Source organism: Bos mutus, chromosome 8, assembly GCF_027580195.1.
Source record: "Bos mutus isolate GX-2022 chromosome 8, NWIPB_WYAK_1.1, whole genome shotgun sequence".
Classification (NCBI taxonomy): Eukaryota; Metazoa; Chordata; class Mammalia; order Artiodactyla; family Bovidae; genus Bos; species Bos mutus.
The window spans coordinates 65,923,646-65,946,014 of record NC_091624.1 but is presented as its reverse complement, the minus strand read 5'-3'; the positions used below and the strand labels follow the sequence as shown (position 1 = coordinate 65,946,014).

Below are 22,369 nucleotides of genomic sequence, written 5' to 3'. Positions count from 1 at the left end.
GGATTGATTTCCTTCAGGATGGACTAGTTGGATCTCCTTGCAGTCCAAGGGACTCTTAGCCTCCTCCAACACCACAGTTCAAAAGCATCAATTCTTCAGTGCTCAGCTTTCTTTATGGTCCAACTCTCACATCCATACATGACTCCTGGAAAAACTATGGCTTTGACTAGATGGACCTTTGTCAGCAAAGTAATGTCTCTGCTTTTTAATATGCTGTCTAGGTTTGTCATAGCTTTCCTTCCAAGGAGCAATAAATACTATTCCAGGAACATGTATTTGTTATAAAGACTCTAGTCACATTTTCAGTTTTTATGTGAAATAAAACAAAGAAAATTGTTTTGACTATAGTAGTAGACAACCCATTCTGGCAATTGGCACTAAAATGTATTTTTAAGATGCATTTTAAAAATACTTGGAGCACTCCAAATTTAGCAGTGTCAAATTTGACTGTAAGTAAATATATTTTAAATATAAGAATAATGATTTATATTCCCATAAAAATTATTTTATAAAAATTTCATAAAAATTATTGTTTCCTTTTATTTCCTCTACATATGTGTGTTGTCTCTATAAGGAAAATCAAATATTAACTTAGAGCACTGTGGACACACGTCAGGTATTGTGCAATTGATTGTGTAATAATTGCTCTGTGTTTCTTTCACTTCTTCTACAATGATCACACTGTCTTGAGAAAGAAAAACAAACCCTCAAGCACAACACCCTCTGTTTTCTAGCTATGAAGAGATTGTCTGCCTTGAGTATTACCAGTGGTGTTTGTATTGGCTTTTAAGGCAAAGCTAATGACTATATGGAACAATGCCCATTCCTTTTCCCAGTCCCTGCGTGAGAAATGACCCACATCTCTAAGACAGTTCTGAAGATTAGGGATGCAGATCATTGCTATTAAATTTTTTTTTATGTCTGCATTAAGCTAATCAGTCCTCCAGGGACTGAGCTCTTGCTCTTGGCTTCTGACCAACTCTTACCAAAGAGGGACCACATTCCTTCTCCCCCTGAGTTAGTCTTAACTCAATTTAAACTTCAGTATAAACAGAACTAATGGTCAACTAATCCATTGTAGTAGTAGAGCCTATTCTTCCAGTAAAAGCTTATTAGAAAAAGTGAAAGTGAAAGTCGCTCAGTCGTGTCCAACTCTTTTTGTGTCCAACTCTTTGCAGCCCCGTGGACTGTATAGTCCCTGGAATTCTCCAGGCCAGAATACTGGAGTGGGTAGCTGTTCCCTTCTCCAGGGGATCTTCCCAACCCAGGGATCACACCCAGGTCTCCTGCATTGTAGGGGGATTCTTTATCAGCTGAGCCATCAGGGAAGCCCAAAACCTTATTAAAGAGCCTGGCAAATAATATCAATAAAAGGAGACTGAATTCCACAGAATGAATGTCTGGGAACTTGGGTCCCCATTACCATCCCATCACCTGAGGCACTGCAGGGCTCCATGAAGCTCTGAGAACTGCTGATTATTCAGTTCCTTTACTTTACAGATGGATAAACTCAGGCTTGAAGAGATTAACTCACTGTTCAAGGCTGCGTTGCTAAGCAGGAGTAAAGGTGAGACAAAAAATTTGTCTCTTGACCATCCTCTATGCCCAGTACTCAACCTCTGCCTGCTTCCTTTCCATTTTCCTTAGTCCTATGATTGAAAGCAACACATCATGCATGCACTCTACCTTTTGTATTAACAGGCCTTTTTTGTTCTCAACTTATTCAGAAAACTAAGATCATGGCATCTGGTCCCATCACTTCATGGGAAATAGATGGGGAAACAGTGGAAACAGTGTCAGACTTTATTTTTGAGGGCTCCAAAATCACTGCAGATGGTGATTGCAGGCATGAAATTAAAAGACGTTTATTCCTTGGAAGGAAAGTTATGACCAACCTGGGCAGAATATTAAAAAGCAGAGACATTACTTTGCCAACAAAGGTCCATGTAGTCAAGGCTATGGTTTTCCCAGTGGTCATGTATGGATGTGAGAGTTGGACTGTGAAGAAAGCTGAGTGCTGAAGAATTGATGCTTTTGAACTGTGGTGTTGGAGAAGACTCTTGAGAGTCCCTTGGACTGCAAGGAGATCAAACCAGTCCATTCTAAAGGCGATCAGTCCTGGGTATTCATTAGAAGGACTGATGCTGAAGCTGAAACTCCAATATTTTGGCCACCTCATGTGAAGAGTTGACTCATTGGAAAAGACTCTGATGCTGGGAGGGATTGGGGGCAGGAGAAGGGGACGACAGAAGATGAAATGGCTGGATGGCATCACCGACTCGATGGACATGAGTTTGAGCAAACTCAGGGAGTTGGTGATAGACAGGGAGGCCTGGCGTGCTGCGATTCATGGGGTCACAAATAGTTGGACATGACTGAGCAACTGAACTGAACTGAAAAAGTACTCTAATTTAAGTTGGCCTCAATTAAAGGCTTCAGCAATACATGAACCGTGAACTCCAGATGTTCAAGCTAGTTTTATAAAAGGCAGAGGAACCAGAGATCAAATTGCCAACATCCGATGGATCATGGAAAAAGCAAGAGAGTTCCAGAAAAACATCTATTTCTGCTTTATTGACTATGCCAAAGCCTTTGACTGTGTGGATCACAATAAACTGTGGAAAATTCTGAAAGAGATGGGAATACCAGACCACCTGACCTGCCTCTTGAGAAACCTATATGCAGGTCAGGCAGCAACAGTTAGAACTGGACATGGAACAACAGACTGGTTCCAAATAGGAAAAGGAGTACGTCAAGGCTGTATATTATCACCCTGCTTATTTAACTTATATGCAGAGTACATCATGAGAAATGCTGGGCTGGAAGAAGCACAAGCTGGAATCAAGATTGCCAGGAGAAATATCAATAACCTCAGATACGCAGATGACACCACCCTTATGGCAGAAAGTGAAGAGGAACCAAAAAGCCTCTTGATGAAAGTGAAAGAAGAGAGTGAAAAAGTTGGCTTAAAGCTCAACATTCAGAAAACGAAGATCATGGCATCTGGTCCCATCACTTCATGGGAAATAGATGGGGAAACAGTGGAAACAGTGTCAGACTTTATATTTTTGGTCTCCAAAATCACTGCAGATGGTGATTGCAGGCATGAAATTAAAAGACGCTTACTCCTTGGAAGAAAAGTTATGACCAACCTAGATAGCATATTGAAAAGCAGAGACATTACTTTGCCAACAAAGGTCCATGTAGTCAAGGCTATGGTTTTCCCAGTGGTCATGTATGGATGTGAGAGTTGGACTGTGAAGAAAGCTGAGTGCCGAAGAATTGATGCTTTTGAACTGTGGTGTTGGAGAAGACTCTTGAGAGTCCCTTGGACTGCAAGAAGATCAAACCAGTCCATTCTGAAGGAGATCAGCCCTGGGATTTCTTCGGAGGGAATGATGCTGAACCTGAAACTCCAGTACTTTGGCCACCTCATGCGAAGAGTTGACTCATTGGAAAAGATTCTGATGCTGGGAGGGATTGGGGGCAGGAAGAGAAGGGGACGACAGAGGATGAGATGGCTGGATGGCATCACCGACTCAATGGATGTGAGTTTGAGTGAACTCCGGGAGTTGGTGACGGACAGGGAGGCCTGGCATGCTGCAATTCATGGGGTCGCAAAGAGTCGGACACGAATGAGCGACTGAACTGAACTGAACTGAACTGAAAGGACTTTATTACCTAATATAAATTAGAAGTTCAGGGATATCTGACTTCAGGTACAAATAAAGATTTTAAAATTGCATCCAGTTCAGTCTCCTCCTTTTCATATATTTTGGTTCTAGCCTGTCTTGTGCTGGCTTCATTTCCAGGGGCCTCCTTCATGGACTCCAGCAGATGGAAGCTTCCAGTGTTCTTATAGCAGATCGTTCCTGTGAAAAGAAAGTTTCTCCCAACATCAACATTCTCATAATTGAGCCTCATTTACCTAAGTTGGTCTATGTGCTCATTCCTGAACCAACCATCTTTTTCAAAGATGAGTACAGTTAAAGAAAAAAAAAATATTAGTATCATTGGTACACAGATATGGCAAAACCCCAAACATGGTATGTGAATTATACAATTTGAAAACTCTGCTATACATAACCTCAAAAATAAAAAAAATTTTGATACAGTAGTATAATAATGATTTGACAAATATGACATCTGAGACTACACGTTGAGAACCTACATTACACGTGTTGCTATGCTAGGTACTTCCCATGCATGGGATTATCCATTTATACAAACATCCTTCAAAGTACATATTTTTATCCCCATTTTACACCTGAGGAACTGAAGCTTGGAGGAGATTAATTTCCTGAAGTCAGGAAGTTGTTGGCTGAGTTGTTATTTAAGTAGGAACTAGCTGATTCTAAAACCATGCTCTTTCCACTAGCCACACTTTCTCTTCAGGATTCACAGTTGATCGAAAAGTAAAACCAGGACAGAACCTTGTATCTTCTGACTTCAACTCCTTGCAGACTTTTCTCTAAAATTCACTGCTTCAGATTCAGGAGGGGCTTTCTGAAGCTCTTTACAGCCTGGGCAGGGCTGGGCAGGCTGGACATGTGAGCAGACAGAATATGAAGCTTCCTACTTTGTCTGACTCTGTGATAACTCTCTGCCCTCTATCCTATCAATTCATAATTATAGCACTCTCTCTCTCTCTCTCTCTCTCTCTATATATATATATATATATATGAATTTTTTTACATCTCAAAAAATTGTCTCCCTGCTCTGCAAGTTTGAGATTACCATATAGTTCATACCCTAGTAGGAAACAGCTGAGACCTGGCAGGAAAACCCAGGGAATTATAAATAGGCAGTTCCTCAGAGTGTACACAGGAGGTGTCAGGGGAGGAGTGGGGATGGTGGAGGGAGAGAGAGGAATGAAATCCCATGGTGAAGGAAGAAGATTGATGAAAAACTTGGGATGATGCCAAAGACAAACTCCCACCTGGTTCTATAATTTTTTCTCAGTCTACCTCTAGGTCCAAAATAAATCTTAGGAACCATTTGTACAATGACTCGATTGTGCCTTCCTCATAGGTCTGCTCTTATGATATAAAGAGATAAACGTTTGAGTGATCAGCGCAGGGCCTGACCCATAATTATCCCTCCTGGAAATGGTAGCAACCATAGTTGTGGTGTCATACCATGTGCCATTGAAAATCTTTTTCTAACCTTGATATATCTTATGTTCCCTTAAATATGTTTGAAAACTCATTAATTTCTTTGTTAAAAAGAGTCATAAATCAAGGGACAAATGGTAAACTGGGAAGCATTGCAATGCATATGACAGGTATCAGGTTAATGGTCTTACTATATAAAGAATTTCTATAGATTAATAATGAAAAACTAAAAATGGGCCAAGTGAGTGAAGTCGCTCAATTGTGTCTGACTTTGCAACCCCTTGGACTGTAGCCCACCAGGCTCCTCCGGCCATGGGATTCTCCAGGCAAGAATACTGGAGTGGGTGCCATTTCCTTCTTCAGGGGATCTTCCCGACCTAGGGATCGAACCCAGGTCTCCTGCATTGCAGGCAGACACTTTAACCTCTGAACCAACAAGGACAATACAAAAAGGAAATATCAATGGTTTTAAAGCATGTAAAAAGATGTTCAACTTCACTCACAGTGAGAAAAGTTCAAATTACCACTAGAATGCCATCCTATTTTTTCTATAAGAGATAAATATCAAAAAGTTCAGCAATATACACTTGATTAATGAGGACAGGAAAAATACTCTCACTTATTATGGCTGGAAGCATCAACTTGTACTTCAAGAAGGAAATTGGGTATTATGTAAATCAAGTATAAGTGCATTTTCCCTTTTATTTAGCAATTCCCTTTCTAGGACTTTCTCTCAGGGGCTATACCTAGAAATGTGCATTAGTCATAGGTTCAAGGAGATTTATTGCCACATTGCTTTAATAGCTAAAGATTGGAGGGATGTGAATGTATATCACTAGGGCACCAATAATTAAATTAATGACATAGCTATACAATGGAATCCCAAATGGCTCTAGTGGTAAAGAACCCACCTGCCAATGGAGGAGACAGAAGAGAAGTGGTTTGATCCCTGGGTCGGGAAGATCCCCTGGAGGAGGACATGGCAACCCACTCCAGTATTCTAGCCTGGAGAATCCCATGGACAGAGGAGCCTGGCGGGCTATACCCCATAGGGTTGGAAAGAGTCGGATATGACTGAAGTGACTTAGCACACACGCACATACAGTGGAAAGCTGTGGAACAGTTTAAAAATATGAGGCAGCTTTAGATATATAAAGATAGATTGATAGATATTAATAATATAATCATAATCATCTTCAAGGTCTATTAAGTAAAAAGAAAAAGCATGTTACAGGAATATTTTTGTTAACCATTTGTATAAGAACTCAAAAAGCTATGTTTAAATATACATACATGTATTAATATATTAATAAAGTCTCTGGAAGGATGTCCCAGAAACTGAGAGTAAGAAAGAAGATTCCCTTCACTGTCGTATATCTTTAAGTTTTACACCATTCAGTATCACCTTTTCAAATAATAATAAAGCATTGAGTCCACATGGAGAGTGTGGCCCTGGAGTCCTGAGCATTGTTCGTGTCCTTTTTGCCTGCTCTGGCTCCCTGCCGCACTGGAGTAAGGCACACGTCTCAGGCCAGCAGGCACGGAACCTTCAGGAAGGCCTAATACCAGAGGAGTCAGAATGGGAGAGGAAAGAGCCACAGTTGAGCCCTTTTATCTGAGAGGGTCCACAGTGACCCTCCAATCAAATATTCTATTTTCACAGAAAAAAAAAAAAATTGGCCTGGAGCCTAGGGTTACTAGGTAAATAGAGGAAATCCAGTTCAGTCTGAATTTCAAATAAAAAGGTAATTTTTTTTTTAGCATAAGTATGTCCCCTGCAGAATTTGGGACACAATAAGTATTTTTAATTGCTTAATCTGGCAGTTTGAGTGGGATCCAGAACCCAGATGCTCATCAGTCTGCGTGTATTCTCTGAGCCTGCCTTTCGTGAGCTGTGAAATGAAGGATAATAACTCTCCAGCTTTATCATGGGGTTGTTTTGAGGATTAAATATGCCCCAGTGCTTGTTGAATAACTAAGTGTTCTAAAATTATAAAGAATGAACACAGCTGCTTTCTATGTTATTGTTATCAAAACCCTAGTCTCCATGGTAGACAACTTATTGAAACTCAGTGTTTTGTTTTCTGCCAGTTTTGCTGTGATTTCTTCTAAGCCACAGGCATTTAGTTATACATTTCATTTATCCTAGTGGGAGCCAGAACCTGGCTGTTCATTAGGTGCAAGAAAGATTTCTAAAATACATTAACAGGGACTTTATTATTGTTTGGGGACTTAAAATTTTTGCCTTTATTTTAAACCACCTTTACCCTAAGTTGAGTGGCATAGTGTACGACTTAATTCAGTTAGCATATATCTAACACCTGCCAGTATGTGGCAGGTGTTAGAGGAAAGGAGTGAGGAAACAGACCTAGATCCTGCCTTCCTTGAATGCATGGGCTGGCTGAGATTCAGCCATGGTAGGCCCAAAAAAGAAGGTTGATAGGTAAGATGAGTGTTTCTCTCAAGCCTGGCTTGACTTTAGATCACCTGGGGAGGGATTCTGAAAACTCTGCCATTAGTAGGGTGACCAATCAGGCCAATTCATCTAGTTTGGAGGGATTCCTGAGAATGTGGACTGATGTCAAGTCTGCACTGCAGACCAAGGCCTCCTTCGGTGATTTCAAGATGTACCACAGTTGAGAATGCCTGACTTAGAAGGAGTGTAGAGCACGATGGCCCTCAAACTCAGTAGAGTCTATTTGGCAAATGAGGACTTCTCAGCCAATAAGAATGTGGTTACTTACATAGACATGTAGAGAGTGAGTGCATGTACTATACCCAACACCTAGTTATTTAGATAAAACAGACATGAAAGGAGCAAGAGTCCAGCTTGGAGTGGGCAGTTCAGTGGTGTACTTAGACTGCCCTACTGGGGAGACTCAAGACTTCTAAATCTGGTCCTGAGAGTAAGCTTCAGAGCTCCCAGAAAGGAGGTTGATTGGGAGGTTACAGACTTGGTAGGCAAAATTGCCCTGGACCACAAATAACTGCATAAAACTATTGAATCCACCTGGCAGTCACAGCCTCTTTTCTTTGATCTGTTAATAGATAGACATCTGTGTTCAGTTATGATAGAAAAACCAGAAGAAGCCACAAATCTAGACCAGTCATTTTACAGATTTTATGGGGTTTACTTTTATCTAAACTCCTCTTTCTATTATTATGCTCACACCGTTAAAAGTTATATCTTCTCTGTAAGGCAACAAAATAAAATGTGTTTATCTCTCTAGATATATTTTCAAGTTGAACATTCTTGTTCCTACTAGCTTTTATACTGTATAATAGGCATAAAATGCAGAATTTGAAATGAGAATTTGCAAATAAATGTAATATATGTATATATCTATACACACACATATATACATGTGTATAGATGTTTGTTTAAATTCAGATTTATTTATTTACCTGTGACATGGTGAAATTTTCATAGGCACTCCTACTTTATTCTGATTTGAATGAAGCTAGTGAAGCTGAAATGTGTATAACTCCTCTTGTTTGACAGAAGTGGAAGTGCCTTGCATAATGCATAAGCAAAAATATTCAGCTATGCTCTCAGTGGTGTTATTAGCAAAACTGGTAAGATAGAGAGTTAGGGTCTCTTCTAAGTCAAAAAAAGAAAATTTCCTTGTGAATGAATGCATATTCCATGGAAGAACAGTACTTGTTTCCCTCCAGGTACACCCAGGGAAACTAAAGACAGAATTCAGTTACCTATGCATAACCATCCCCTGATGTCATCATCCTCTGCATTGTTTATCTTAAATTGAGGGGCACTTTCAAGTTTCCAGGAAATGTCTTCCCCACCTGGCAGTTCATGTAGTGGAAACTATGTTCTGAGAACTGGTCTTTGGTAGAATAAACACTATCTGGTAATGCAGCCTTTTTTTTTTTAATTTTCATACTTTGTTAACTACTATGTAAAGTGTAGCTTCCTTTCCAAATACTCCATGACCTTTCACTGTGGACTTATCACTTGCTTTTGCATTGGTAGTTGCTAAGGTAAACTTTTCTTCTAAAACTGCCACTGGGGCCAACAGGGTTCAAAGCTATGCCCTTCCCAAACCCTGTGAAAACCAGAGAAGTGAACATCTGCTGTAGTGGTTTCAAATGTGGGTGTACTGTTTACACTGCAGATTGCCTCCTGGCATTTGTTTTCTTTTTGCTAGGCTTAATGCTCTGTAATCTTTTAAGACTACTTTTGCAGTGTTAGTCAGGGTATAAGAATAATTTCCCCGTTGTCACGGGAAACCAAAATGGCATTCAAGACATCTGAGCAATGCTGACCTCATCACTTCCTGATGTATTGCTGAACCCTGCACTTACGGAACTCCTTGAAATGTGAAGCTAATAAAATTATAGCTCTCTTTAATCTAGAAATGTACACACTGAAACATTTCCTGAATGTGTCTCATAAACTCTGCATTCTAGAAAGGCAAAGGATTATGCATTTTAACAATCCTTTATATACCTTGACATAATGAGAATTTGTGTTTCAGAAAGTGTTAACAGTGGAAGTATATGTGAAAATATTGTGTCCTGGGAGTTTCCAGTAAAGTTACAACTCTCATTAAATGTCACAGCTTCCAGAATAATAGTAAACTGAGTCATTTATGAAATCCAAACCTAATGAGAAACCTCCATAATAAAAACGAGTTTTAAGGTGTCCTTGATGTGTAAACATAACTAAATCTGGGAAGGAGTTTACCTTATTTCCAAATATAGAAAGTAGCTACTGGGAGCCAGGTAGATGTGATATATGTCCTTAGATGCTTAAAGCCTAGCAAGGAATATCAACAAGTGATCAGAAAATTAAGAATAAAAGTTATAATACTGATACTAAAAAGACTTAGAAGAGACGTTTAAACAAGTTTGGAGGTGGAGGTTAGCAAAGACTACTGGCAAAGGCAGTATTGAACAGGACCACTGTGTACAGTTGTCTAGGTGGTACATTGCACAACTATACTTTTTGACTCTGTTAAGACCTTAATGACACGTCGTAGTGACCTAGGAAAGGAGGCAGGAGGTGATGGAGTGGAACATGTGAAGGAAGGCATAGCAAGTAAAGGAGAAGCATGTGAGGCCTGGAAACAAGAAAGTATGTGATAACTTAGCATAGAGGAACTAAAAGAAATCCTGTGTCTGCCGTATAGACTGTGAAAAGAGTGTAGTAGTTAAATATGAGGGTTAGAAAAACAGGGCCTTGTAAATCAAGGCCAGTGGGGAACCCCTCAAGTGTTTTAGGCCAGAAAGTAATATGATCAGTTTAGCACAGTGGAAGTAACACTCTGGACACAGTGTGGAGATCAGATTCTAGTGGGGCAAGATTGACTGAAGCATGGAGACCTATTGGGAATCTCTTGCAACAATCTAGATAAAAGATGGTCTAAACTGAAGCAGTGGAGGGAACTTGGTGGAATGGATGGCTTTGAGAGAAATTTACAAAATTAAGTCATCAAGATCCATACAATTTTGGAGAAGGAAGGAGGTGAAGGAGTCAATGAAAATATTAAGATTTCTTGATATTGGATAGTCAGATATCAACAGTCATCTATAGTCAGGTCATTGGATAGTCAGAGCTCCATTCACTTAAATTTGGAACACAGAAGAAGAGCAGGGTTTTGAGGGAAGAGAGACATTTGTGTTTATGACTTGTACAAATAGAGACACCAACAGGAAGTTAGATGCATGGGTCTGGAGGTTAATAAGGGATCCAGTTGGTGAACTAGACTTGGGAATCACTTATATAAAAATTACTCTGGAAGACATAGAGGTGGTGAATCAGGTAGTTTGGAAGCCTGTAACAAAAAACAAAGATAACAGTGGTTACAACTGGGATCTGTTTTTCTCTTTCACAATGAACAGTGCAGAGGTAGGAAGTTAAACCGGTTATAAGACTCCGCAACATGAGTAGTAATCCAGCTCATTCTGAGTTTCTGCCCTGCCCACTACAATGGCTTCCATCCTCAGGGTCGCCTGGTAGGGTGACCAACTCTGTTGGTTTGCCTGGGATTGAAGGGGTTCTCAGGATATGAGACTTTCCATTTGAAAACCAGGAAATTCCCAGGCTACCTGGGGTGAGTTGGTTACCTCTGCACCTCCTGGTTTTGCGATGGCCACTGCCACTCCAGCCCTTTGCACCCACACTTCAGACAGGAAGAAGAAAGAGAGGAGGACAAAAGGGACAGGTCAGCTGTCTGAGCCCCTCTTTAAGGAGTTTTATCAGAAGCCCCACCTGACAACTTTCTCTTACATCTCCTTCTAAAACTGTCATTGGCCACCTCTCCATTCAAGGGTGAATGGCAACAGCAGTGTCGTGGCTGGGCACATTGGCAGCCCCATCATAGAGTATGGTTCTCTAGAGAGGAAGAAGGAGAGAATGAATATTGGGTGGGCAATTAGCAGTTCCTGCCCCAATGAGGAAGACTCCTCAGAGCAGAGAAACCAGACCCAGACCCGGAGAAGTACAAACTCTGAAGATCAGACAAAGCTAGATGACCCCACAGAAAGGACACAAAAGTAGAGGTAGGGGCAGAACTACTTCAGCAGGTGTCAAGGAATTCAGAGGGAGAAAGTGCTTTAAGACCGAGGGAGGGTCCAGAGGTTAATGCTGCCCCAGTGTGATTTTATTAAGGGCCACTTTGAAAAAAGAGCCACAAGCTTCCTGTGGAAATTCCCCACATGTGGGAGAAGTTGCTGAGTAAGTTAAAGGACAAAGTGGGATCCTAACTGCCCCCTCCACTGGCCTTCTCCCATGACCAGCACAGACAGGACTGATAGTGATACAGTGCAGTGGGTCTGTACTGGGCCTCACAGTTTTCTTCAATTTTAATCCAAAGTGACCTCAGTGAAAAAGCCTTGCATGGTCACTATTGCACATCAGGGTTCCTTCCAGCCCCACATGTTAAGTTGCTACAAAAGTTTGAAGTCAAAAAAACATTGCTCTGGCTCCCTTGGTGAGAGGAGCAAATTCTTGTTTATACACGAATACTGGGAAAACTGAAAAGTCAGTTTCCACATCAAGGAATAGGGTTCGCCCTGCCCCAGGCCTGTGTGCTAGGATGTCACTGAAGCCTGTATGTGGCAATTTTATGCTGCTCTTTAAACGCAGGCTTTCCTTTTTCCTTAAGCAAGGTGATATTTGAAATGTTCCCCGACTTGAGAGCCTCTTCACTGCACTATGAAAGGTTTCATTCTGGGAGGGGTTTCTTACTCCTTGGAACCAAAACAGAACTGTAAATGCACTCACTTCTCAATTATTCTCTCCATTGCATTTCAGAAGCAGGTCCTGCCTATAAAGTTGTGCTACCCATCAACCACCCTCAGTATATTGATTTCTGGGGGGATTTAGATTTAAGCTCATACTTCTTAAATCTCATTCATCTCCTTATCCATGGAAGCTAACCAAAATCCAGGGGGTTCATTCAGTTTTATTGAATGAGAATGAGAAATTTCTTGAAACTGTCATTATTAAGGACCTCATATGGCAAAAAAGAAGGAAGAAAAGAAGCCATTCCCATCAAAACATTTACTGAAAGCAGATGTGCCTTGCAAAACTCTGTAGAGAGATTCTTTCTAACCCAGCAGGGAGATTGGGAATCTGGGGGATTTGTTTTATGTTGGACAGCACAGAGCACCCTGGTGTCTGGCACGTAGGGGTCCAAATCCAGCCTGGAAATGGATTACCCATAAGAAGCACATGCAGTGCCTTCTGCTCCAGGCAAGTTAGTAAATACTTATTAAGACACTGGGTTGAAATTCTGGACTGTGCCTTGTACTTATAGTTCTCTCATCTGTCAGTATTGCCCTCATTCTGAGTGACTTGAAAACTCTTCATTTCCATGTTGCCCCATTCCCCACTTTCCAGCAGTACTTGCTAGGGTATATGGCCTAGGGTTCTCTGAGCCCAAGACTGTGGGGTCTCTGTCCACCATCACTAACCAAAGTATGGACGCAAAAACTTACTCTGTATGCATTAATTCTAACCATTAATTTGTTAACACCCTTTTGGTAGGGGAAAGGGGCCCTACTGCAGATCAAATACAAGGCATACCCTAATTTTAGAAATTTTAGAAAAGTATGTATTTATAACTCTTTCAGATGTGAGGCAATGTGATAGAAAATTGAATCTGCTTGTTGTGTTATCGACAGGAACCGTTGTGTAGAAAAGCCTATCAGTTCAGTTCAGTTCAGTCGCTCGGTTGTGTCTGATTCTTTGCGACCCCATGGACTGCAGTACACCAGGTCTCACAGTCCATCACCAACTACCCGAGCTTGCTCAACCTTATGTCCATTGATTTGGGGATGTCATCCAACCAACTTATCCTCTGTCATCCCCTTCTTCTCCTGCCTATAGGCTTCCATATAAAAGCATCCACACCTTCAGGATCTCGGAGTAAGGAAAAGGAGGGAAACTTTGCTCTCCTGCCGTAGGAAGATTGATACAATTGTAAATAGATAAATTAATAGAGCATACAAGAAAGTATTTGGAAACAGTATGGACCTGAGGTAATCAAGTAGACTTGGGGCCAAACCTTCATTTACTAGCTGTGACCTTGGACTGCTCAATTAGCCTTTGTGAGTATCTGTTTCCTCCCCTGTAAAGTGGTAACTCCCACGTGACAGGATCATTCATCAGGATTAAAAGAGAAGAACCTCTCTTATGTTGAGAACCTAATGCCTACAGCTCAATGAGTATTAGTTCCCTTTGAATCTTTGATTGTTAACAGATGATTTAAGATGATTTCTTGAAAGCTGTCTTCATTTTCATACGATCAAAATTATATTCATAGTGATTTACTAAATAAACTAGAGGATAATAGTAAAATTGGAAACTTCAAACAGAGGATAAGACTATTTTTATGTAGTCATAGAAATTTGCGATTTTTCTTAGAGATTTTCAAAACAAAACATTCTTCTGCCAGAGGTAACCAGTACATTTATAAATTATTATCAATTTGATTGATTAACAACTATTTAATACAGATTTCTACATTTGGTGAATGCTATGACATCTATTTTCTAATAGCACAATCAGCTGTTTTGGGGAACCCCTATGCCCATTGCATTTTCTATACTTTTTAATTTTTGAAAAGTCTTTGATGTGCAAAGAAAGCAAGATTCCTTCAAAATATAAACTGATGGCTTATACATAATTGAGGATGCAATTACTTGGAAGCCTCCTCTTACCATGATAGGAATCGGGTTCTTTGCAAAATACTTTATGAGCATTTGCCAGATGCTTTGCATGTATTATTGTCCAGGCTGCTTTGATCAGCTGGTGGAGTATAAAGATGATTGTCAACAGATAGCATAGTTCGGCAATGGGACAGGACAGACTGGGAGGAGCTGGGACGTAGAAAAAGTTGTGCCCAGAGGAATAGAGCAGGCACTAAGGAGAATGAATACAGATGCATATAGATCTTTGGAATAGTGGGCAGAAACCAATGTCAGAAGGGCAAGACGAAGGGCAGCAGGCAGAGCTAGTAGCAGTTAATATCAAGTAAGTCCAATATGAGATAATGAGATGGGCTAGCCATCAGGAAAATCATGCTGGTCAAACATTTGGAAAAATAAGACCTAACATTTTATTAAACACCTATCACATGCCCTTGGGCACTGTGCTAAGAGCTTTACTTATCTTATATAATCTTTTGTAAAACTCTGCAAAGTCAGTATTTTAGCATCCTCATTTTACCAGTGAAGAAAGTGTCTCAGACAGCAAATGTGACTGGCTGAAAGTGACATGATTTGTAAGTAGTATAATTGGGATTTCAACCAACATCTGGCTGGGGTGATAACCACCAAGTGTTAAGCACTCTGCTTCCACAGACAGGGCCCAGTCCAGATGGGCAGGCAGTAAGGCATTCAGGAAATCTGGCAAGAAGATCCTTGCCTTAGGTCAGGGACTGGACTTCAGCCCTGGGAAGGAAGCTGCCAAAAAGAAGGCAGTGTCCTTGCCTTAGACATGCAAGATGCTGAGAGCTAAACAAATAGAGAAGTAGGCATCATTATCAAACCTGGGTCACCAGAGGTTTCAGCCAGAATCATACTAGGGGTAAATATATTGAATTCTATCAGTACTTCAGATGGTGGTTAAGCCTGGGTGAGAGCAAGGTGGGGCTTAGCTGCGAGGAAGGGAACTGCTGAGGATGGGCAGCCGGAAGAACCCCAGTACTCAAGAGGACAAAGGTATAGATTTCAGCACCAAAAAGTCAATTAAGATGAAGTAAATGAAGATTGTTCTCACATCAGCACTGTGAATGTGCTGCTGGTCTGTTACCTGAATAAATAGCATCTCTGAACCATAATGGAAAAAAGAAGACAATAGAAATTTCTATCTCTGGAACAACTAAAGGACTCCTTCCTGATAATAAGAGAAATAATTAACAATTAACATTACACTTTACAAAGCATTTTTATACATGCCATTTTCATCAGGTTCTCACAACTCTGTAGATATGAAGTCATTTCTCACCTGAGCTTTGTATTCTAATGCTATGCTATGCTAATTCACTTCAGTCGTGTCCGACTCTGTGTGACCCCATAGACGGCAGCCTACCAGGCTCCCCTGTCCCTGGGATTCTCCAGGCAAGAACACTGGAGTGGGTTGCCATTTCCTTCTTCAATGCATGAAAGTGAAAAGTGAAAGTGAAGTCGCTCAGTCGTGTCCAACTCTTAGCCACCCCATGGACTGCAGCCTAGCAGGCTCCTCCGTCCATGGGATTTTCCAGGCAAGAGGACTGGAGTGGGTGCCATTGCCTTCTCCGTTGTATTCTAAAGTAAGCATTAAAAATAAAAATGAAATACCATCAAAATTGCCCTTGAAAATTCCTTAAATTACAGATGGAATGTAGTGTACATGATTTTCTATATATTATTACCATTTTTATGTACAACACAGCTGATTTTCCTTTTTGTGTTGAAATACATAAGTTCCACTTAGTGGCTATTCATATAAAAAACTTATTTCATACAAGTAAGTATGTATTGCAGTGATTGGATTTTTTTTGTTGGTTTGTCTTTTTCTAAGTAGATTGAGTGATTTCTCAAATATTGAATGTCTATGTAATAGGACTTCCCTGTTTATTATTCTCATTTTGTAGACAAAGAATTGATGATACAGTTAGCATATGCATGATGAAATTTTAAGCCAAAGTTATGCAAATCCTGGGTGGGGTCCACTGTACCATATGATCACCCCACCATGGTCTTTACATCTGAATGACAGCACATTCATTAGCAAAAAGAACTGCAAGGGTTACCAAGAAGTCTCCCATAGTGATTGCCTGGGATTTAGACCCATCACACTGTGCCTTGGCTGTTAGAAGTCATTAATAATACATTGAACTCAAACCATGCAGATATGTCTAGCTTTGGGGCATAACCTCAAAATCAGGTCTTTAGTCTGCCTTCACTGAAACCGAGAAGCCTTTTCTTTTGTTTTCTAATGCCTGCATGTGACTAGAAGACACATTCAGACCCTTGAGGCATATGGAACCTAACCATTTTGGCAAAATAGTTTAATTACTGGTTTTAATTGCTGTCCTACTTTTTAAGAATCTATTTGGAAGTTTATGGCCCTCTTCTGACCCCTTATAAAGATTTTCTCATTTCCAATAACTGTCTCATAAATTAGATCAAATTACCTAAGTAGCTGTGTTTGAAAAAGATCCTTCCCTCTCTTCCTATCATCATGTTTTTAACACTGTGGCTACTAAATCTCCCCCAGACCCTTCGCCCCCATGCGTCACAATCAACAGCCCTGTCCACATGTGATTTCTGCCATCCTTTGCCTTTGTCTTACTTGTTTCTCTTCCAATGGTTAAAAGAGTTGGGAAAGTGAGTGGTGTCTGTAGGAATGGTAGAGTAAGGACTTCAGAAAATCCTCTCCCCACAAAAGCGATGGAAGCACTGGCAACAATTGTCAAAAGCAGCTTTTTAAGAACTTGAAATTAACCAAAGACTTGCAATATTTGGGAGCATTTATTCAAGAAAAACAACTGAATATCAGCAAGGACACTGAAACTCGTGTGTATTTTAACTTACTCTATTCCTATCCTGATCTTTAGATGCACATGGAAATGCGAGGGACCCAGAATACTCAGAACAGTCTGGAAAAAGAAGAATAAAGTCAGAAGGCTCACACTGCTCAGTTTCAAAACTACCACAAAGCTATAGTAAGCGAGACTATGTGGTAGAGCAGAAGGATAGACGTAATCCATATGTAATAGAATTGAGAGCTCAGAAATAAACCTCTACATCTATGCTCAATTGATTTTCAGCACAAATGCCAAGACAATTCGATGAGCAAAAATCAACTCAAAATAGATCAAAGACCTGAAGAGCTAAAACTATAAAACTCTTAGAAGAAAACAGAGTTGTAAACCTTCATGACCTTAAATTAGACAATGTCTTCCTAGTCATGACACCAAAAGCACACACAAAGGAAAAATAAGAAAAACTGGACTTCATCAAAATGAAAAAGTGTGTACTTCAAAGAATACCATTAAGAATGCGAAATGAAAAACTATGAATGGGAAAAAATATTTACCGTATTTTTACCAAATATTTACCATATTTTAAAATATTTACCATATCACCACATATAAGTGATAGCATATGATATTTGTCTTTCTCTTTCTGACTTACTTCACTTAGTATGATCATGGCTAGTTATATCCATGTTGCTGCAAATGGCATTATTTCATTCTTTTTATGGCTGAGTAATTATTTCCATTGTATATATGTACCACACCTTTTTTATCCATTCATCTGCTGATGGACATTTAGCTTAATTCCATGTCTTGGCTATTGTGAATAGTGCTGCTATGAATATAAGAGCACATGTATCTTTTTGAATTACAGTTTTGTCTAGATATATGACCTGGAGTGCAATTGCTGGATCATATTGGTAATTCTGTTTTTGGTTTTTTTGAGGACTCTTCATGCTGTTTTCCATAGTGGCTGCACCAGCTTCCATTCCCACCAGCAGTGTAGGAACATTCCATTTCCTCCACACCCTCTCCAGCATTAGCTATTTGTAGACCTTTTAATAATGTCTCTCATTGGTGTGAGGTGGTACCTCATTGGAGTTTTGATTTTCACTTCTCTAATAATTAGTGATGTTGAGCGCCTGTTCACGTGCCTATTGGCTGTCTATATGTCTTCTTTGGAGAAATGTCTATTTAGGTCTTCTGCCCATTTTTCGATTGGGTTGTTTGTTGTTGTTGTTGAGTTGTATGAGTTGTTTGTATATTTTGGAAATTAAGCCCTTGTTCCAGTGCATTGTTTGCAAATACTTTCTCTCATTCTATAGGTTATCTTTTTGTTTATCATTTCCTTTGCTGTGCAAAAGCTTGTAAGTTTGATTAGGCCCCATCTGTTTATTGAAAAGATTGTTTTTAATAAAGTAAGAAACTCACCAAAACCATTATCAGTTTGTTCTAGAATGGCAGTTTTATTAGTGGCAGTCCAGGGAAGGGCACCATCCTGATATCAGTATCTTCCTCATTCTTTCTTAATTTTCTAAAATGTCTTCATAATGTGCCACATTCCTTCTGGTTCAACTTAGCTCTAATATGACAGCAAGATATGATATGACCTCAAGCAGGGATGTTCCAGCTTAGATCCCAAATCAGATTGATTGGTAGTAGTTATATGGAACACTATATTTAAAAGGATTCTGAGGCTACATCCAAGCTAGGCATACAATTAATTAAGAAAATCTGACTTGAGATTGACAGTCGTAGTGGAGGTAGTTAGCAATTGGGCTAGTTATTTGATCTAGGAAAATGCACTATTCTACTGAGTGGCTGCAAAATCACTTGGGTGGATAAATCTTTGGATGGATTGTAATACAGCTAATTCACATATCCACACAGCATGACCTAAGAGTGATTTTGAAGTCTGTAATTTACATGTAAAATCCTATCATTTACATAGCTATTATTTATGGTCAAGATGTCAAAATCACTCAATAAATAGCATTAGCTTTCTTGTAATATCAAGGTGTTTAAAATAATACATTTTATATACTGTGTGCTTTCAAAGGTTTTTAACAGAGGAGTATTAGCGTATGCTTATAATAAAATCTGACATGATAAAAGGTTATATCGAGAAAGATTTTTTATGGCATTCACTGAAAAGTCAAGATAGTCACCAGTAGATGTACTCATTCCGCGTCCTATAATACACATTTACATATGTCTGAATTTTACCTCCAAGTAAAACTGTTTCCTCCCTCCTTTGCATGCTTTCTTTGATAGATTAGCAGTGTCCTGAGAGTGAGTCCTATTTCTCCGTCCGATATGTAAATCAGCGGTTCTTTTGTTGTGATCCCCAGACCAGCAGCATCAGCACTCTCTGGAACTTTTCAGAAATGTGGTCTGTTAGAAGTACAGCATCACCCCAGACCTACTTGGATTGGAAACTCAAGGAGTGGGTCCAGCAACCTGGGTTTGAACAAGCCCTCCAAGTGACTTAGCTCAAGTTTGAGAGCCCCTGCTGTGAGTTGTTTCCCTTCTAGAAGGGGAAAGGCAGGAGGGAGAGAAGTTGGGCAAGTATCCAGGGAGAAGTGGGCCTTGTTCGGCAGCCAAGTTGGCAGGCGATGTAAAGAGTCATAGGACACAGCACGGACTTTCTTTGTTTCTTTCCTCTTTTATACCCCGTGTTTCAATTCTCTACTTCCTCGGGAAAGGTTTGAAGTGCTCTCAGGAGCCCCCTCAATTCCCATCCCTGCCCTCTCCCACCACGAGTCTTTTTAGACTCCCTTCCCTTATGGCAGTGGCAGAGTGGGACAGGGAGGGTGTGTTTATACATTCCTTCATGTCACAATGAAGCAACAGTACAAAGCCCAGCTTAGTTAGTGCTTCAAAACCCAACAGGCCCCACATTTAATAAATACATATGAAGCACTTAGAGCAGCACCTGGTTCATAATGAGTGTTTGCTGTATGTAGGAGGTAGTGGTATTGCTGGTGATTACTGCAAGGACCAGATTTATTCACAGAGAGTGCCTGGGTTGGCATCCAGAAGCAGTTGCTATTTGCACCTAGTGGGTGGTTGCTATGTTGAGAAGACTGCCAGCTGGAGATAGATCTTGATCTTGAAAGCTGTTGCAGGCAAGTGAGGCTCCTTGAAGATAATGCCCTAACTGTGTCCTGATTGTGAGGATGGCCGTCCACTGAGCTACCACTAGCCTGTCTGCACTTACCACAGGATGAGGGCTGGGATCAGATTTGGGGAAGCAAGTGTGGGAGAAGGGGCTGAAGAACATCACGAAAAGCAAAGAGGCCTTTTAGGGCCTTTCTAGTAAGAATTTAGTGTTGGGGAGTCCCAAATGCAAGGGGTAAGGTGGGTGGTCACATATACAAGACTGCATGTTAGATGCTGGCCATGAACAAACATGACCCTCTGAACAAACATGAGGGTGCAGGTTAGAAGGGCAGAGGGTCCTCAAGACCCACCAGCAGATCAGATCATTGCTACAGGAAGCCAATGGCCAGAGTTAGATTTGGAAAGCTCAAGTGAGAGTTCTTGGTTCCAACCTCCTTTTTTGATCAGAGAAATGCTATTTTACATCCTAGTGTAGCCAGTGGAGCCCTTGACAATATCAGGAGAATGAGTAGAGAGGGAGCAGGGGGGAGGAGTGAAGAGAGGGAAAGGAGAAGAGGAGGGGTGAAGGGGATGGGAGGGACAGGAAGGAGAAGACAGATGGAAGGGGGCAAGGGGGCGGGGGTGGAGATAATCAGTGCTTCTGCTGATTTCCAAGGCTTGTCCTACATGTTTTACATGTGCTTTCTCATTTAGCTATCAGAACTAGGAGATTCAATTAAGGAAGAGTCTAGAGGAGGAGAAAAGTGAAAGTTTCAGTCACTCAGTTGTGACCCCATGGACTATAGCTCACCAGGTTCCTCTGTCCAAGGAGTTCTCCAGGCCAGAATACTGGAACGGGTAGCGATTCCCTTTTGCAAGGGATCTTCCTGACCCAGAGAAGGAGAGTTCTATACTAATTGAAAATTAGCTTGTGATAAATTTTTTTCTGCTTGGGCCCCAAGTTTGAAGTAACCAAATCCATTTAATATAATGAGGCACGTTAGATACAGATTGAATCATTAGGTACGAGGGGATCGATGGAAGGGGAGGGAACCCACCAAGGTATTCTGACTCCAGTAGAGGAATACTGCTCCTCCAGATTCAGAAGCTCCTTAGCCTGGCTTCTCAAACTCATATGCCTGTGGGGGCCAGGGAGATGAAAGCGGTGTGCTAGATATGGGCCTGTTACAAGGTGATGGGAGGTACTAGCAAGCACCAGATATTTGGCTTCAAGGTCAGGAGGTGATAGGGAAAGTGGGGATAATGGCAAACAGAGCCCACAGGCCAGCTCTAACGAGGCAGCACTGCTGAGCTCTGGGCTGCTGCTGTTGTGTGAAAGTAGCCTCCGTGTCACCAGACCTTCTAATTTCTCACCAGAAGCAGAGACCCAGTGTTCAGGCAACGTTTAGTGGGCCCACCTAATGCATGTGCTGGCTGTGTCTGCCTCAGGTTTACTGGACTGCAGTTGTGCATTTTCCTGAGTCACAAGCAGAAGATTGATTTCTTCCCTGGGTCCCCTTCTCTTCTAGGCCATTATATTTATGTGGACACCTCCTTTGCCAAGCAAGGGGAGAAAGCCGTGCTGCTGAGTCCTGATCTGCAGGCTGAAGAATGGAGCTGCCTCCGATTGGTCTACCAGATAGCCACATCTTCAGGGTCACCATCAGATCCCAGCCGGCTGAACCTCTACATGAGATTTGAAGATGAAAGCTTCGATCGTTTGTTTTGGTCAGCCAAGGAGCCTTCAGACAGCTGGCTCATAGCCAGCTTGGATTTGCAAAATAGTTCCCAAAAATTCAAGGTAGAAAAAATGTAGATGCAGGCTTAGTGTTTGACGTTATACTATTCTGAGGTCTTATGAAAACTTCTGCCATTCATTGCAGTTCGTTATCTCCTGTGTTAGGATGTGGTATTTTGAAGGAGCTGCATCACAGAAAAACATTAGTAGTGGAAATTAATATTGTTTATTCTTTAGAAGAGTTTCTTCCCAGATTTGTTTTCTGTCTATTTAAATGGGATTTGTGTAAGAATCTAAATAGGGCTTAAACCAACCTCTTCAATGAATATTTATTTTCCAATGGGCTTTAGGGAGTATTCTCATTTCTTATAATTTTGTTTCATTCTCCTAAGTTGTGTGTTTATGTTTGTGTTGTCTTCCTAATG

The 22,369-nt window shown here is 40.8% G+C and overlaps 1 protein-coding gene across 2 annotated transcripts in view; it reads left to right on the top strand.

The window, feature by feature from the left end:
- The window catches only part of MAMDC2 (MAM domain containing 2), a 163,365-nt gene that overhangs the window by 47,108 nt on the left and 93,888 nt on the right, over positions 1 to 22,369 (top strand). For both annotated transcript variants that reach the window (XM_005897472.2, XM_070375777.1), the window contains exon 3: positions 21,736 to 22,007. In XM_005897472.2, the coding sequence (XP_005897534.1) occupies positions 21,736 to 22,007 (272 nt within the window). The remainder of the gene's footprint in view (positions 1 to 21,735; positions 22,008 to 22,369) is intronic.